Source organism: Nomascus leucogenys, chromosome 3 (genome assembly GCF_006542625.1).
Source record: "Nomascus leucogenys isolate Asia chromosome 3, Asia_NLE_v1, whole genome shotgun sequence".
NCBI classification, from domain to species: Eukaryota; Metazoa; Chordata; class Mammalia; order Primates; family Hylobatidae; genus Nomascus; species Nomascus leucogenys.
In genome coordinates, this window is record NC_044383.1 from 38,756,772 (window position 1) to 38,775,145 (window position 18,374).

General features: G+C 38.3%; 1 protein-coding gene across 4 annotated transcripts in view; it reads right to left on the bottom strand.

Annotated features, from left to right (window-relative positions):
* Nucleotides 1-11,006: 11,006 nt before the first annotated feature.
* LOC100601437 (cytochrome P450 2C19) overlaps nucleotides 11,007-18,374 on the bottom strand; it is a 152,614-nt gene continuing 145,246 nt past the window's right edge. The window contains exons 8-9 of one of the 4 annotated variants that reach the window (XM_003255245.4): nucleotides 16,470-16,611; nucleotides 11,007-13,823 (exon numbers count right to left, since the gene is read on the bottom strand). In XM_003255245.4, the coding sequence (XP_003255293.2) occupies nucleotides 13,642-13,823; nucleotides 16,470-16,611 (324 nt within the window). In that variant the 3' untranslated portion in view covers nucleotides 11,007-13,641. The remainder of the gene's footprint in view (nucleotides 13,824-16,469; nucleotides 16,612-18,374) is intronic. The other 3 variants (XM_030809237.1, XM_030809238.1, XM_004087571.3) reach the window with 3 other exon arrangements.

Consider the following 18,374-nt stretch of genomic DNA (forward strand, 5'->3'; position numbering starts at 1 on the left):
CTATAAAAATCCAAAGGCATAAGAATGATACAATGGACTGTGGGGACTTGTGGGGAAGGGTGGGAAGGGGGGTGAGGAACAAAAGACTACAAATATGGTGCAGTGTATGCTGCTCGGGTGATGGATGCACCAAAATCTCACAAATCACCACTAAAGAACTTACTCATGTAACCAAATACCACCTGTACCCCAATAACTTATGGAAAAAAATAAAAAATAAAGATAATTTTACAACTTCCATTCTAATTTGGATCCCCTTCATATCTTTCTCTTGTCTGATTGCTCTAGCTAGGACCTACAGTACTATCTTGAATAACAATGATGACAGTGGGCATCTTTATTGTGTTTCAGAGCTTAGAGAAAAGGCTTTCAGTTTTTTCCCCATTCAATATGATACTAGTTGTGTGTCTGTTGTATATGGATTTTATGTTGAGGTATGTTCCTTCTATCCCCAGTTTTTTGAGGGTTTTTTTCATGGAAGGATGTTAAATTGCATCAAATGCTTTTTCAACATCAATTGAAATGATTATATAGTTTTTAATGCTTCACTCTGTGAATATGATGTATCACATTGATTGATTTGAGGGATAAATCCTACCTGGTCATGATGAATGATCTTTCTAATGTCTTGTTGAATTCACCTTGCTAGTATTTTGTAGAGGATTTTTGCATCAATATTCATCAGAGATATTGACCTGTAGTTTTCTTTTTTAATGTGTCTTTGTCTAATTTTTGTATCAGAGTAATACCAGCCTCATAGAATGACTTTGGAAGTCTTCCCATATCCTGTTTCTTGGAATCTTTTGAGTAGGATTGATATTACTTCTTCTTTAAATGTTTGGTAGAATTCAGCAGTGAAGTTGTCAGGTCCCAGGCCTTTCTTTAGTGGAAAACTTTTTATTATGGCTTCCATCTTGATACTTGTTATTGATCTGTTCGGGCTTTTTTATTTCTCCATGGTTCAGTCTTGGTGCATTCTATATATCCAGGAATTTATTTCTTCTAGATTTTGTAATTTATTGGCATATAATTGCTTATAGTAACCACTAATGATCCTTTGAATTTCTTTGGTATCAGTTGTAACATCTCCTTTATTTCTGATTTCATTCATTTGGATTTTCTCACTTCTTTTCCTACTTAGTCTGGCTAATGATTCATCATTTTTTTTAACTTTTTGAAAAACTCAACTTTTTGTTTCATTGATCTTTTTTATTCTTTTCTGATTTCAATTTCATTTATTTCTACTCTGATCTTTATTATTTTTGACTACTAATTTTGGGTTTGGTTTGCTCTTGCTTTTCTAGTTCTTTAAGATGCATCATTAGGTTATTTATTTGAAGTTTTCCCTCATTTTGATGTAGGAACTTGTAACTATAAACTTCCCTCTTAGTACTGTCTTTGCTGTAGCCCCTAGATTTTGGTATGTTGTGTTTCCATTGTCAGTGATTTCAAGAAATTTTTCACTTTCTTTTTCATCTCTTCATGGACTCACTAGTCATTCAGGAGCAAACTGTTTCATTTCTATGTATATGTATAGTTTCCAAAATTCCCCTTGTTATTGATTTCTAGTTTTATCCCATTGCAGTTCAAAAAGATACTTGATATACTTTCAAATTATGTGGATGTTTTAAGAATTGTTTTGTGACCTAACATATAGTCTATCCTTGAGAATGATCCATGTGCTGAAGAAAAGAATGTGTATTCTGTAGCTCTTGAATAAAGTGTTCTGTAAATACCTATTATATATATTTGTTCTGTAGTGCAGATTCAGTCTGATGTATCTTTATTGATTTTCTGGCTGAAATTCTGTCCAATGTTGAGAGTGGGGAGTTGAAGCCTCCTTCTATCATTGTATTGGGGCCTATTTCCCTCTTTAGCTCTAATATTTTCTTTATGTATCTGGCTGCTTCAGTGTTGGGTGTGTATATATTTAAAATTGTTATACCCTCTTGCTGAATGAACCCTTTATCATTATATGATGACCTTCTTTGTCTCTTATAGTTTTTGTGTTGAAATCTGTTTTGTCTGATATAAGTATAGCAATGCTGTTCCTTTTTCATTTTCATTGACTTGGAATATCTTTTTCCATCTTTCTATTTTCAGTCTATGTGCGTCTTCATAGGTGAAATATGTTTCTTTTAAGCCACAGATCAATGGGTCTTTTTTAATCCATTTAGCCACTCTATGAAGTTTGATTGAACAGCTTAGTCCATTTACATTCAGTGTTATTATTGATAAGTAAGGACTTACCCCTGCCATATTGTTATTTGCTTTTGTTTGTTTTTTGGTCTTTTCTTCCTTCTTTTTTTTTTCTTGTCTTCCTTTTAATGAAGGTTATTTTCTCTAGCCGTATAAGTTAGTTTCTTGCTTTTAACTTTTGTGTCTCCATTGTACTTTTTTTTTTTGAGGTTACCATGGAGCTTGCAAATACTATCTTATAACCCATTATTTTAAGCTGATAACAACTTAATACTGTGTACATTTAAAAAAAGCAAAAAGAGAACTAAGACTATACACCTTAATTTCATTTCCCCCATATTTAAAATCCTTTTTGTTTGCTTTTGAGATTGTCTTATGGTTGGCTTTATACAATTTATGGGGTACATTCTTGTAAATTTCTTTATGTTTCTTGTACTTAGAGCTTGTTGAGTTACTTGGATCTTTTGGCTTATAGTTTTCATCAAATTTGAAGAAAATATAGCCATTATATTTCCCATATCTTTTTTACCCACATTTATGAGCTATGATTGCATGTTTTTAAATTTAATTGAAGTTGTCCCACCACTTATTTATTCTTTGGTCATTTTATTTCAGTCTTTTTTTCTCTTTGTTTAATTTAAAATCATTTTTTCTCTTATGTCTTCAAATTCACTTATCTCTTTTGTAGTTTCTAATCTACTCTTAATTATATTCAGTGTGCTTTTCATTTCAGACCTTGCATTTTTTTTCTCTAGGTTTTCAATCTGTGTTTTTTTTATGTATCCCCTTTTGATGAGTAGTATGGCCAGTCTTCCTTCTGTTTTCTTGAACATACAAAATCTAGATATTCAGTTATAACTATCTTATTTTCCTTGTCATGAATTCAATCATCATGTAATTTTTAAACCTACTTGTGTATATTACTTTTTTTCTCATATCTTCACTTTTGCTTGTGTGTCTGATAACTCTCGTTTGGATAAAAACCATTGTGATTTTACTTTAAGGCTGCAGAAAATTCATATGATCTTATAAATATTTTTCTGTGTTCTTCTGAAATGTAGTTAAGTTATTAGAAACCAGTTTTATCCTTTTGAGATCTGTATTTAAACTTTATTAGAATACACAAGAGCAGCTGTTAGCCTATGGATTTTCCCCCCTTTACTGAGGCAATATGCTTTGAGCACTCTATCTCATATCCAATGAATTAGAGGTTTTTCTCTCTGGAGGATGGTTACAGGAATTATTACTAGCACTGTGTAAGCCCTTGTGTTGTTCCCTGTGCTCTTAATTGGGGGGGTCATTAGTTTTATTTATTTATTTTTTAATGTTACAAATTTATTTATTCTTTTTTATTTTTCCATAAGTTATCAGGGTACAGGTAGTATACTGCTGAGGGGAATTCAGCCAGAGGTGGTTGGAGGAGAGTCCAGCCACTGGCCAGCCCTACTCCAGGGGAAGACCACCTTCCCCACCCATCTCCCTTCTAACTCCTCACTCATCTCTATAGGAGCTACCAGCACCACACAATAAAACCTTGCATTCATCCTCCAGACCCACATGTGATCTGATTTCTCTGGTAACTAGGGCAAGAACCTGGGATACAGAAAGCCCTCTGACCTTCCAATAAGGCAGAGGGTCTAACTGAGCTGATTAACACAAGCCATCTGCAGACAGCAAAGTTGAAAGAGCACACTAACATAACCCAGTTTGGCTTCAGTAGTTACAGACATCGCTAGATGCTGCCGTGGTGCCAGAGCCTAAAAAGCTCTCCCCACGGCCTCTGTACCTGCCTGTCAACATGCTCCCATTTGCGGTTTGAGCAGTGAAGCACCAAGGAAGTGAGCCACACTCCTGTCACACATCCTGAGAGGGATAAGGGAACACACCCATTTCATTATTATCGAGGGACTGTGAAGCTAAGGCTTTTCTACCCAGATCTGGAATAGCATTGAAGAGCAATGGAAAGGAGAACGTAGATATCAGGATAGTTTTAGGTGGAAGAAGAGAGACCAAGTCTCTAACAGCCAGAGCCTAGAAGAACTGTACAGATGAGACTCCCCAGAAATAAACCCAGCACACTGTAGAGTTTAGGAGAACAGACTCTAGAATTAGACTTTCTGTTTACTCCAGCTGTGTCGCTTATTGGCCTTATGATATTGGACACATTAATAAACATCTCTGTTCCTCCATGACTTTATCTGTTAAATGGAGATGAATTAAAATTGTACTAAACTCATTGTATTGTTATAGGAACTAAATTAATGTTTTCATATGATTAAAATAGTGTCTGCCATACAATAAATAATTCATTATTATATGATGATGAAAATCATTTGAAACTACTTCATACTTTTCCATTTTTTAGATCCACAATAGAAAAAATTGGGGGGATTCTATTCCAAGATGGCCAAAAGGGAACAGCTATGGCCTGCAGCTCCCAGCATGATTGATCCAGAAGATGGGTGATTTCTGCATTTCCAACTGAGCTACCTGGTTTGTCTCATTGGGACTGGTTGGACAGTGGGTGCAGCCCATGGAGGGTGAGCCAAAGCAGGGCAGGGCATTGCCTCACCTGGGAAGCACAAGGGGTTGGGGGATTTCCCTTTCCTAGCCAAGGGAAGCCATGACAGATGGTACCTGGAAATACAGGACACTCCCACCAAAATACTGCACTTTTCCTACAGTCTTAGCAAACGGCATGACAGGAGATTATATCCTATGCCTGGCTCAGTGGGACCCACGCCCACAAAGCCTTGATCACTGCTATCTCAGCAGTCTGAGATCGACCTGTGAGGCAGCAGCCTGGCTGGGGGAGTGGTGTCGGCCATTGCTAAGGCTTGAGTAGGTAAACAAAGCAGCTGGGGAAGCTTGAACTGGGTGGAGCCCACTGCAGTTCAGCATGGCCTGCTGCCTCTGTAGTCTCCACCTTTCAAGGCAGGGCACAGTTGAACAAAAGGCAGCAGAAATTTCTGCAGACTCAAACGTCTCTGTCTGACAGCTCTGAAGAGAGCAGCGGTTCTCCAAGAACAGTGTTTAAGGTCTGAGAATGAACAGACTGCTGCCTCAAGTGGGTCCCTGATCCCTATGTAGCCTAACTGGGAGACACTTCCCAGTAGGGGCTGACTGACACCTCATAAAGGTGGGTTCCCCTCTGGGATGAAGCTTCCAGAGGAAGGATCAGGCAGCAATATTTGATGTTCTGCAATATTTGTGGTTCTGCAGCCTCCACTGGTGATACCCAGGCAAACAGGATCTGAAGTGGACCTCCAGCAAACTCCAACAGACCTGCAGCTTAGGGACTTGACTGTTAGGAGGAAAACTAACAAACAGAAAGGAATAGCATCAACATCAACAAAAAGGACATCTGCACCAAAACCCCATCTGTAGGTCACAAAAATCAAAGACCAAAGGTAGATAAAACCACAAAGATAAGAGAAACCAGAGCAGAAAAGCTGAAAATTGTAAAAACCAGAGCACCTCTTCTTCTCCAAAGAATCACAGCTCCTTGCCAACAATGGAACAAAGCTGGATAGAGAATGACTTTGATGAGATGACACAAGTAGATTTCAGAATGTTGGTAATAACAAATTTCTCCAAGCTAAATAAGGACGTTTGAATCCATTGCAAGGAAGCTAAAAACATTGAAAAAAGATTAGATGAATGGATAACTAGAATAAACAGTGTAGAGAAGACCTTAAATGACCTGATGGAGCTGAAAACCATGGCACAAGAATGATGTGATGTATGTGCAAGCTTCAATAGCCGATTCAATCAAGTGGAAGAAAAGGTATCAGTGATTGAAGATCAAATGAATGAAATAAAGTGAGAAGAGAGGTTTAGAGGAAAAAAAGAGTAAAAAGAAATGAACAAAGCCTCCAAAAAATATGAGACTATGTGAAAAGACCAAATATATGTTTGATTGGTGTACCTGAAAGGGATGGGGAGAATGGAACCAACTTTGAAAACTCTCTGCAGGATATTATCCAGGAGAACTTCCACAACCGAGCAAGTCAGGCCAACATTCAAATTCAGGAAATACAGATAACACCACAAAGATACTCCTCGAGAAGAGCAACCCCAAGATACATAATTCTCAGATTCACCAAGGTTGAAATGAAGGAAAAACTGTTAAGCACAGCCAGAGAGAAAAGTTGGATTACCCACAAAGGGAAGGCCATCAGACTTACAGTGGATCTCTCAACAGAAATTCTACAAGACAGAAGAGAGTGGGGGATGATATTCAACATTCTTAAAGAAAAGAATTGGCAACCCAGAATTTCATATCCAGACAAACTAAGCTTCATAAGAGAAGGAGAAATAAAATCCTTTACAGACAATCAAATGTGGAGAGATTTTGTCACCACCAGGCCTGCCTTTCAAGAGCTCCTGAAGGAAGCACTAAACATGGAAAGGAACAACTGCTACCAGCTACTGCAAAAACATGCCAAGTTGTAAAGACCACTGATGCTAGGAAGAAATTGCATCAACTAACAGGCAAAATAACCATCTAACATCATAACGACAGGATCAAATTCACACATAATAATATTAACCTTAAATGTAAATGGGCTAAATGCTCCAATTAAAAGACACAGACTGGCAAATTGGATAAAGAGTCAAGACCCATCAGTGTGCTGTATTCAGGAGACCTATCTCAAGAGTAGAGACAAACATAGGCTCAAAATAAAGGGATGGAGGAAGATCTATCAGGCAAATGGAAAACAAAAAAAGGCAGGGGTTGCAATCCTAGGCTCTGATAAAACAGACTTTAAACCAACAAAGATCAAAAGAGATAAAGAAGGCCATTACATAATGGTAAAGGGATCAATTCAACAAGAAGAGCTAACTATCCTAAATATATATGCACCCAATACAGGAGCACCCAGATTCATAAAGAAAGTCCTTAGAGACCTAAAAAAGACTTAGACTCCCACACAATAATAATGGGAGATTTTAACACCCCACAGTCAATATTAGACAGAAAAATGAGACAGAAAATTAACAAGAATATCCAGGACTTGAACTCAGCTCTGCACCAAGCAGACCTAATAGACATCCACAGAACTCTCCAACCCAAATCAACAGAATATACATTCTTCTCAGAACCATATTGCACTTATTCCAAAATTGACCACATAGTTGGAAGTAAAGCACTCCTCAGCAAATGCAGAAGAACAGAAATAACAACAAACTGTCTCTCATACCACAGTGCCATCAAACTAGAACTCAGAATTAAGAAACTCACTCAAAACCACTCAACTACATGGAAACTGAACAACCTGCTCCTGAATGACTACTGGGTACATAACGAAATGAAGGCAAAAATAAAGATGTTCTTTGAAACCAATGAGAACAAAGACACAAGGTAACAGAATCTCTGGGACACATTTAAAGCAGTGTGGACAGGGAAATTTATAGCATTAAATGCCCACAAGAGAAAGCAGGAAAGATCTAAAAGATCTAACATCACAATTAAAAGTACTAGAGAAGCAAGAGCAAACAAATTTAAAAGCTAGCAGAGGGCAAGAAATAACTAAGATCAGAACAGAACTGAGGGAGATAGAGACACAAAAAACCCTTCAAAAAATCAATGAATCCAGGAGCTGGTTTTTTGAAAGGAGCAACAAAATTGATAGACTGCTAGCAAGACTAATAAAGAAGAAAAGAGAGAAGAATCAAATAGATGCAAAAAAAATGATAAAGGGGATATCACCACCAATCCCACAGAAATACAAACTACCATCAGAGAATACTATAAACACCTCTACACATACAAATTAGAAAGTTAGAAGAAATGAATAAATTCTGGGACACAAACACCCTCCCAAGACTAAACCATGCAAAAGCTGAAACTCTCAATAGACCAATAACAGGCTCTGAAATTGAGGCAATAATTAATAGCTTACCAACCAAAAAAAGCCCAGAACTAGATGGGTTCACAGCCAAATTCTAACAGAGGTATGAAGAGGAGCTGGTACCATTCCTTCTGAAACTATTCCAAGCAATAGAAAAAGAGGGAATCCTCCCTAACTCATTTTATGAGGCCAGAATCATCCTGATACCAAAGCCTGGCAGAAACACACAAAAAAAGAGAATTTCAGACCAATATCCCTGATGAACATCAATGCAAAAATCCTCAATAAAATACTGGCAAACTGAATCCAGCAGCACATCAAAAAGCTTATTCACCAAGATCAAGTTGGCTTCATCCCTGGGATGCAAGGCAGGTTCAACATATGTAAATCAATAAATATAATCCATCACATAAACAGGATGAAAGACAAAAACCACCTGATTATCTCAATAGATGCAGAAAAGGACTTTGACAAAATTCAACAGCCCTTCATGCTAAAAACTCTCAATAAACTAGGTATTGATGTAATGTATCTCAAAATTATAAGAGCTATTTATGACAAACACACAGCCAATATCATACTGAATGGGCAAAAACTGGAAGCATTCCCTTTGAAAACTGGCACAAGACAGGGATGCCCTCTCTCACTACTCCCATTCAACATAGTGTTGAAACTTCTGGCTAGGGCAATCAGGAAAGAGAAAGAAATAAAGAATATTAAATTAGGAAAAAAAGTCAAATTATCTCTGTTTGGAGGTGACGTGATTGTATATTTAGAAAACCCCATTGTCTCAGCCCAAAATCTCCTTAAGCTGATAAGCAACTTCGGTAAAGTCTCAGGATATAAAATCAATGTGCAAAAATCACAAGCATTTCTATACACCAGTAATAGACAAACAGAGAGCCAAACCACGAGTGAACTCCCATTCATAATTGCTACAAAGAGAATTAAATACCTAGGAATCAACTTACAAGGGATGTGAAGGACCTCTTCAAGTAGAAAAACAAGCCACTGCTCAATGAAATAAAGGAGGACACAAACAAATGTAAGACCATTCCATGCTCATGGGTTGGAAGAATCAATATTGTGAAAATGGCCATACTGCCCAAAGTAATTCATAGATTCAATGTTATCTCCATCAAGCTACCAATGACTTTCTTCACAGAATTGGAAAAAACTACTTTAAAGATCATGTGGAAACAAAAAAGAGTCCACATTGCCAAGACAATCCCAGACAAAAAAGAACAAACCTGGAGGCATTACTCTACCTGACTTCAAACTATACTACAAGGCTACAGTAACCAAAACAGCATGGTACTGGTGCCAAAAAGATATACAGACCAATGGAACAGAACAGAGCCCTCTGAAATAACATCAAACATCTACAATCATCTGATCTTTGACAAACCTGACAAAAACAAGCAATGGGGAAAGGATTCCCTACTTAATAAATGGTGCTGGGAAAACTGGCTAGCCATATAGAGAAAGCTGAAACTGGATCCCTTCCTTAGACCTTATAAAATAATTCAAGATGGATTAAAGATGCAAATGTTAGACCTAAAACTTTAAAAACCCTAGAAGAAAACCTAGGCAATACCATTCAGTACATAGGCATGGGCAAAAATTTCATGACTAAAACACCAAAAGCAACGGCAACAAAAGCCAAAATTGAATAATGGGATCTAATTAAACTAAAGAACTTCTGCACAGCAAAAGAAACTACCATGAGAGTGAACAGGCAACCTACAGAATGGGAGAAAATTTTTGCAATCTACCCATCTGACAAAGGGCTAATATCAAAAATCTACAAATAACTTAAACAAATTTACAAGAAAAAAAAAAAACAACCTCACCCAAAATTGGGCAAAGGACATGAACAGACATGTCTCAAAAGAAGACATTTATGCAGCCAACAGACACATGAAAAAATGCTCATCATCACTGGTCATCAGAGAAATGCAAGTCAAAACCACAATGGGATGCCATCTCACGCCAGTTAGAATGGCGATCATTAAAAAGTCAGGAAACAACAGATGCTGGAGAGGATGTCAAGAAATAGGTATGCTTTTACACTGTTGGTGGGAGCGTAAACTAGTTCCACCATTGTGGAAGACAGTGTGGTGATTCCTCAAGGATCTAGAACTAGAAATACCATTTGACCCAGTGATCCATTACTGAGTATATACCCAAAGGATTATAAATCATGCTACTATAAGGACACATGCACATGCATGTTTATTGTGGCACTATTCACAATAGCAAAGACTTGGAACCAACCCAAATGTCCATCAATGATAGGCTGGATTAAGAAAATGTGGCACATATACACCATGGAATACTACACAGCCATAAAAAAGGATGAATTCATGTCTTTGCAGGGACATGGATGAAGCTGGAAACCATCATTCTGAGCAAACTATCACAAGGACAGAAAAGCAAACACTGCATGTTCTCACTTATAGGTGGGAATTGAACAATGAGAACACTTGGACACAGGGTGAGGAACATCACACCCTGGGGCCTGTCGTGGGGTGGGGGGCAAAGGGAGGGATATTACTAGGAGAAATACCTAATGTAAATGACAAGTAAATGGGTGCAGCAAACCTACATGGCACATGTATACCTAAGTAACAAACCTGCACGTTGTACAGATGTACCCTAGAATTTAAAATATAATAAAAAAAGATCCACCATAATTTATTCACACCCTCCAGTAAAATTTTTGTTTCAAATCTATTATGAACACTCATAAAATAAGCATTTATATATATAGTAATTAATATATACATTCAATGATATCCATGAATACTCAAGAAGTGAAACTGTTTGAAGGACTGAGGTGTTCATATACATTTCTATGAATATTGTCCCATTGGCCTTAAAAGAGAATATATAAATTCACATGCTCCTTTATGCCCACATTCATTCATTAATTCATTAAGTAGTCATTCATTTATTAAATATTTATTGAGCCAGTATCTTCTAAACAGTGTTTCAGGTGGCTGGTATTCATTAGTGAGCCAAATAAAGTTCTCTGCTCATATGAAATATGTATTTTAGGGAAGAAATACAAACAATAAAAATAAATGCAGAGAATTAGCAAAGTTGTTAGCCACTTCTACTTTCCAGTCAGATTGCTCTTGTTCAATTGTTGGCTCTGACACTTAAAAAGCTGTGTGACCTTGAACAAGATACTTAACAGATCATCAGTGCAATTGTTTGGTTGTTCAAATGGGTATAATAATAGTATGGTAGGCTAAATAATGTCTGGACATGAAGAGATTACACTGGTGGGTTTCATGTAATCACAAGGGTCTTTACATAAGGGAGAGAGAATAAGAGTAGTAGGAGTAGGAGATGTAACAAAAGAAGCAAGTATTTGGAGTGAAAGAAAGAAGAGTTCATGAGCCAAGGAATGCAGGCAGCCTTTAGGAGCTGAAATAGGCAGGAAAACAGATTATCCACTACAGTCTTCAGGAGGAAACAGACTAGACAACTTTTTGATTTATCTCACCCATGGGTGTTTGCCAACACCTCTACTAACACTACATTAATACATTATCATTTCCCAATGAAGAATGTTTAAAAGGTATAATGTGTAATTTCCACTTGGATCTTTCCATTAACGTAATATCCATTTCCACTTTCTCTTCTATTATCTCTCCGAATTATTTGCCTATGTTTCTATCACCTTAGAGGTTTTGCTGGCATATTACTTGGTAGGAAAATAGCAAGTTTTAATACAAGGTGTGTGATATGAGCCCAATATTGTAAATAAACATTTAACCCTATATGTATGTGTGCACAAGTTATACATATATATTATGTGTGAATACACACAATGTACATACACATGCATAGATGTACATGTACACCTGTACCCACATATTATCTTTAAACGTATTCCAAATTGTAAGTAGCTTGTTCTGGGAGATGAGCTGTGAGAAGCATAATCAATTATGTTACTTCTTATTTCTTACATTTCAAGTAGAAGAGAGGAAGAGTGGCGAACATAATTTAACATAAGATACTTAGTTGTCTATGCTTTGGAGATGACATGAGGCTAATTATATTAGGACAATAGCATAAAATTATCATCCCACTAATGTTAAAACTAAAACAATATAGGAGAAGCTGAAAAAGATTAAACCCTGGTAATTCTTAGAAATTTTTTTCAGCCAGGCTCAGTGGCTCACGCCTGTAAGCCCAGCAGTTTGGGAGGCTGAGGTGGGTGGATCACTTGAGGTCAGGAGTTCAAGACTAGCCTGGCCCACATGGTGAAACACTGTCTCTACTAAAAATACAAAAATTAGCCTGGTGTGGTGGCAGGCACCTGTAATCCCAGCTACTCAGGAGGCTGAGGCAGGAGAATCACTTGAATCCAGGAGGTGGAGATTGCAGTGAGCCAAGATCGCACCATTATGCTCCAGCCTGGGCAACAAAAGTGGGACTCCATTTCAAAAAGAAAAAGAAAAAAGAAAAGAAATTTTTTTCATGTTTGAAGAGAGAAGCATGACAAAACACATGAGCAGCAATACGAAAGCATATACTTATACTTTATTACTTCATTCTAAGTTGGAAACATGAAGTAATAAAAGTAATCTGATTATTTAGACATAAAGTAATGACACTTTAAAGTAACATTAGGCCAGGCACAGTGTCTCACACCTGTAATCCCAGCACTTTGGGAGGCTGAGGCAGGCAGATCACGAGGTCAGCAGATTGAGATCATCCTGGCTAACATGGTGAAACCCTGTCTGTACTAATACAAGAAAATTAGCCAGGCATGGTGGCATGTGCCTGTAATCCCAGCTACTCGGGAGGCTGAGGCAGGAGAATCTCTTGAACCTGGGAAGCGAAGGTTATAGTGAGCCGAGATTGCACCCCTGCACTCCAGCCTGGGAGACACAGTGAGACATTGTCGCAAAAAAAAAAAAAAGGAACACCAATGTGGAACATTTAATATCCATTCCTCCCAATACCTGATCCTCTGAATATTTCCCTAGAGGTTGGAGCTGCTCCTGGACAGTTTCTCACTTTCAAATCCAATCCTCATGTAACTCTAAATTTTGGTAATGCTCAGCCAAAATAGCTTCCCTACCATCTTCCCCTGTGTCCTTTCTGTCCTTATCATTTTGAGAACCAGCATGGCCTCTTGGAACTCTATTTTCTTTAATTTCTGACCTGCATTATGCAAAAAGGAAGGAAGGTCTTATAACCTGACTCAGCAAATAATAATCCTTTTTGTTTAGAACATGCAGAGAAGAAATGCCTTTGAATTATAATACACAAATCATCTTTCTCTATTTAGTAATAACATATTAATAACTCAACATTAGATAAGTATCAGCATTATGTGGCAGTCAATGTAACTATTATAGAGTATGGGGGATAGCAGATATATTTGCACAGTGAAACTTAGGAAACTCTCCTTAATGGAGGCTGAATGTTCACTAGATCTTGGGGGAAGGGAAAATGTGAGATGACGGGTCAGAAAAGGCATCACAGATAGTGAAATTTGGATAATGTCCCAGAGGAAAGAGAGCTGCAGGGGCAGCACAGCAGCAGCTGGACCATCTGTGCTTCTTCAGACAGGAATGAAGCACAGCTGATAGAAGGGTGGGACAGAAGCAAATCCATTGACAACAGGAGTTGTGTCAAGGTCCTTTGGGTCAATCAGAGATTTCAGGTTAAAATTCTGTAAAATGAAGGTCAGGAATAAAAACAGCTCCATGCGGGCCAGGCCCTCTCCCACACAAATCCGTTTTCCTGAAAATAACAAACATAGGGAGAAGTTACTCCTCACGTGTAACTGTGAGAGTGACAAACACTGTCTCTATAACTGGCACAGACAGAATATGCAAGAACAGTTCGGTGAATCGTAGGAGGGATGAGTAGATAGATGGGTGGTTGGGTGAATGCATGAATGAATGGATGGATGTGTGAATGGATTAATGGATGAATGGATGGATAGGCAACTGAACGATGAATGGACATACTTACTCCTCACCTATCTTCAGATCTTATCAGGCACCCTGTATTCAACAAATGTTTATTGAGTGTCAGCTACATGTCAAGCAATTCATTAAAATCTTCCTTGAGAAACATACATTCCCCGTCCAGTGGGTTGAACTGAGAAGGGCTTAGGGGAGGAGGCTCACATATGGCATTTCCCTTTGTATTTCTGGCTCAATATGCAGCCAAAGATTTTTTTCCCCCTAAGTATTTTCAGAAGCACATATCTAAACATGTCATCCCCTCACTTTAAAACTTTCAATGGCTTCCCTGTCTGTCCTATGGGATAAGGTCCAAATAGCTTGACCTGGACCCTCACATTCTCTTTCCAGTCTGATGATCCATATCACATTTTACACTCTTCACCTCCCCTACTCTCAGCTCTAGGCATAGCCACCCGTTATCAGTCTCCGACAAACCATGAGGTTTCAAGTTTTATATCATGCTGCTCCTTTTGGCCAAGATGGACTTTTCTATTACCACAGTCAGGACATAGGTCAAATTTTATCTCCTTTTTTACCCTCTTTCTCATCTCATTGAGGAAGAAAATGTTCGTTTCTCTGGGATTCCTCAACATCATGTTCATGCTTCCAATGAAAAATGTGCTATGGTCTGAATATGCCTCCCCCAATTTCATATGTTGAAACATAATCCCCAATGCAACATTACTAAAGAGATGAGGCCTTGTAGGCAGTGAATAAGTCAGGAGGGCTGTGTCCTTGCTAAAATAATAACACCAAGAGATGCAAGGGAGCCATTTCTCCCCTTTTGCCTTTTTTTGTGCTTCTGCCACATGAGGATACAGAGGGGGCATTATCTATAAGGAACAGGCCTACCAGACAGTGAACTTGCTGACACCTCAATCTTGGAATTCACAGCCTTCAGAACTGTGAGAAATAAATTTCTGTTATTTATCAGTTGCCTAGTCTTGGGTATTTTGATATGGCAGAAGAAACAGACAGCATGTGTCACCTAGAATCATAATTTCTTATTTATTATTTGTTTATTTATTTGTGTGCTGATATGCTTTGTCTCTGTGTCCTTACCCAAATCTCATGTCAAATTGTAATTCCCAGTGTTGGGGGAGATACCTGGTGGAAGGTGATTGCATCATGGGGGATGATTTCTCACTTGCTGTTCTCATGATAGTGAATGAGTTCTCATGAGATCTGGTTGCTTAAAAGTGTGTAGCTTTTCCTCTTTGCTCTGTCTCTCCTGCTCTTCCATGAAAATATGTGCTTGCTTCCTCTTTGCCTTCTACCATGACTGCAAGTTTCCTGAGTCCTCCCAGCCATGCTTCCTGTACAGCCTGTGGAACTGTGAGTCAATTAAACCTCTTTTCTTCATAAATTACCCAGTCTCACGTAGTTCCTTATAGCAATGTAAGAATGGACTGATACATGTGCTAAATGTGAATGCTGGAAGGAATGTTTCTTTCCTTGTTATCTTGGTAGCTACAGTGCCACATATAAAGCAGACATCAAAGGTCACAGAATAAAGGAAGGAGATTCTATCACCAGACGCTCAGCACACACATTTCAGGTGTGGAGATCAAACATCCAAAAAACATTGCCATGACTAGCGAAAGAGCATGGTGCTCTGCATCACTGCAGAGTATCCTGCTACATTCTTAATGTCCCCCTGATCCCTTGCATGGTTATTTGGCAAATATTCTAATATCCTTTATTTAGAGCCAATGTCCTGCTCCTGTGGCTCATTATCTCCTTTAATAGTCCTGCCTTCTCTTCTTTTCATCCTGTCTGCCTCCTTTGATGTAGCTTAAATGTCTTTACTGTAATTAGTTACTTATGTCTCATTTTGGATTATAAGAGAACAAGAAGCAGACAGCTTTTCCATCTACCTCCCAACCCCCAACAGCCTGTTCTTTCCTATATCACAGCCTCTGTCCTATTGAACTACAATGATCTGTTTATTCCACTTTCCAAACTCAGAAGTGAGCCTCTTAAGACCCTATTCTGTGTTGGAGAACAATTTTATCCTACAAGCCCAGCCTAGGGGGTGAGGGACACCATGTGGAACACACTCAGTGAAGTTCTGGAGTGAAATAACCTCCTCATGGCTAGTGAGAAAAATGTAATTAGTTTTGTCTTCCAGGAGGAGTTCTTAGGTACCTCAGTGGTGTATCTAGAGGCAGAATTCAACCAACCTATATTTCAGCTTTCTCAGTTTGGAAGAATTGGATTAACTCCCCAAAGCCCACTAATCTGGCCCAATAATGAGGATGTATCATGAGTGGAGAAAACACAGGCATTCAGAACGGTGCTCTTGATCATGTACAAAGAGTAATTGTACCACTGCAGAGAAGGCACATGTAAGTTCCAACTGATCAAAAAAGTTATCTTGTACCCTGAAACACAAACGGAAATAAGTGTATATTACCTGCTGAGAAAGGCATGAAGTAGTTACTTTTCTTAAAATTGCCACCTCCATCCAGAAAGTGACGAGGGTCAAACATCTCTGGGTTGGGAAATTCTTTGTTGTCATGTAGCACAGAAGTGAGGGAAGTTAATATGGTTGTGCCCTAGAAACAAGAGACATAGATGAACTGAGCTGTAAACAAGTCACGAAGGTTGAAGAAACAGTGGTAATCATGCAGTTAAATCTTTCGATGTACAGATGAGGAAACACCATTTCAAAGAAGAGCAGTACCATTTCCAGACGAATAGATGAAGTAATAAGAGGCATGAGCTTAAGACCAGTGACGATAATCTTGCAAAAATGTCCACAATCACATTTGAAGTACAGAGTACTTGCATACTTGGGTGCAACCTTCTGAATCTGTCCTTTTCATCAAGCTTGGGCATTAGTGTCTGCCCACACTTGCTGCTGTGTTTCATCACTTCAGTTTTCACAAATCTTATGTGTAGACTATGAATTAAAGGCACAAGACAGTGATGCCCTCTCTCACCACTCCTATTCAACATAGTGTTGGAAGTTCTGGCCTGGGCAATCAGGCAGGAGAAGGGAATAAAGGGCATTCAATTAGGAAAAGAGGAAGTCAAATTGTCCCTGTTTGCAGATGACATGATTGTATATCTAGAAAACCCCATCGTCTAAGCCCAAAATCTCCTTAAGCTGATAAGCAACTTCAGCAAAGTCTCAGGATACAAAATCAATGTGCAAAAATCACAAGCATTCCTATACACCAATAACAGACAAACAGAGAGCCAAATCATGAGTGGACTACCATTCACAATTGCTTCAAAGAGAATAAAATACCTAGGAATCCAACTTATGAGGGATGTGAAGGACCTCTTCAAGGAGAACTACAAACCACTGTTCAGTGAAATAAAAGAGGATACAAACAAATGGAAGAACATTCCATGCTCATGGGTAGGAAGAATCAGTATCATGAAAATGGCCATACTGCCCAAGGTAATTTATAGATTCAATGCCATCCCCATCAAGCTACCTATGACTTTCTTCAGAGAATTGGAAAAAAACTACTCTAAAGTTCATATGGAACAAAAAAGAGCCTGCATTGCCAAGTCAATCCTGAGCCAAAAGAACAAAGTGGGAGGCATCATGCTACCTGACTTCAAACTATACTACAAGGCTACAGTAACCAAAACAGCATGGTACTGGTACCAAAACAGAGATGTACACCAATGGAACAGAACAGAGCCCTCAGAAATAATACCACACATCTACAACTGTCTCATCTTTGATAAACCTGACAAAAACAAGAAATGGGGAAAGGATTCCCTATTTAATAAATGGTGCTGGGAAAACTGGCTAGCCATATGTAGAAAGCTGAAACTGGATCCCTTCCTTACACCTTATACAAAAATTAATTCAAGATGGATTAAAGACTTAAATGTTAGACCAAAAACCATAAAAACCCTAGAAGAAAACCTAGGCAATACCATTCAGGACATAGGCATGGGCAAGGACTTCATGTCTAAAACACCAAAAGCAATGGCAACAAAAGCCAAAATTGACAAATGGGATCTAATTAAACTAAAGAGCTTCTGCACAGCAAAAGAAACCAACATCAGAGTGAACAGGCAACCTACAGAATGGGAGAAAATTTTTGCAATCTACTTATCTGACTAAAGGCTAATATCCAGAATCTACAATGAACTCAAACAAATTTACAAGAAAAAAACAAACAACCCCATCAAAAAGTGGGCAAAGGATGTGAACAGACACTTCTCAAAAGAAGACATTTATGCAGCCAAAAAACACATGAAGAAATGCTCATCATCACTGGCCATCAGAGAAATACAAATCAAAACCACAGTGAGATACCATCTCACACCAGTTAGAATGGCCATCATTAAA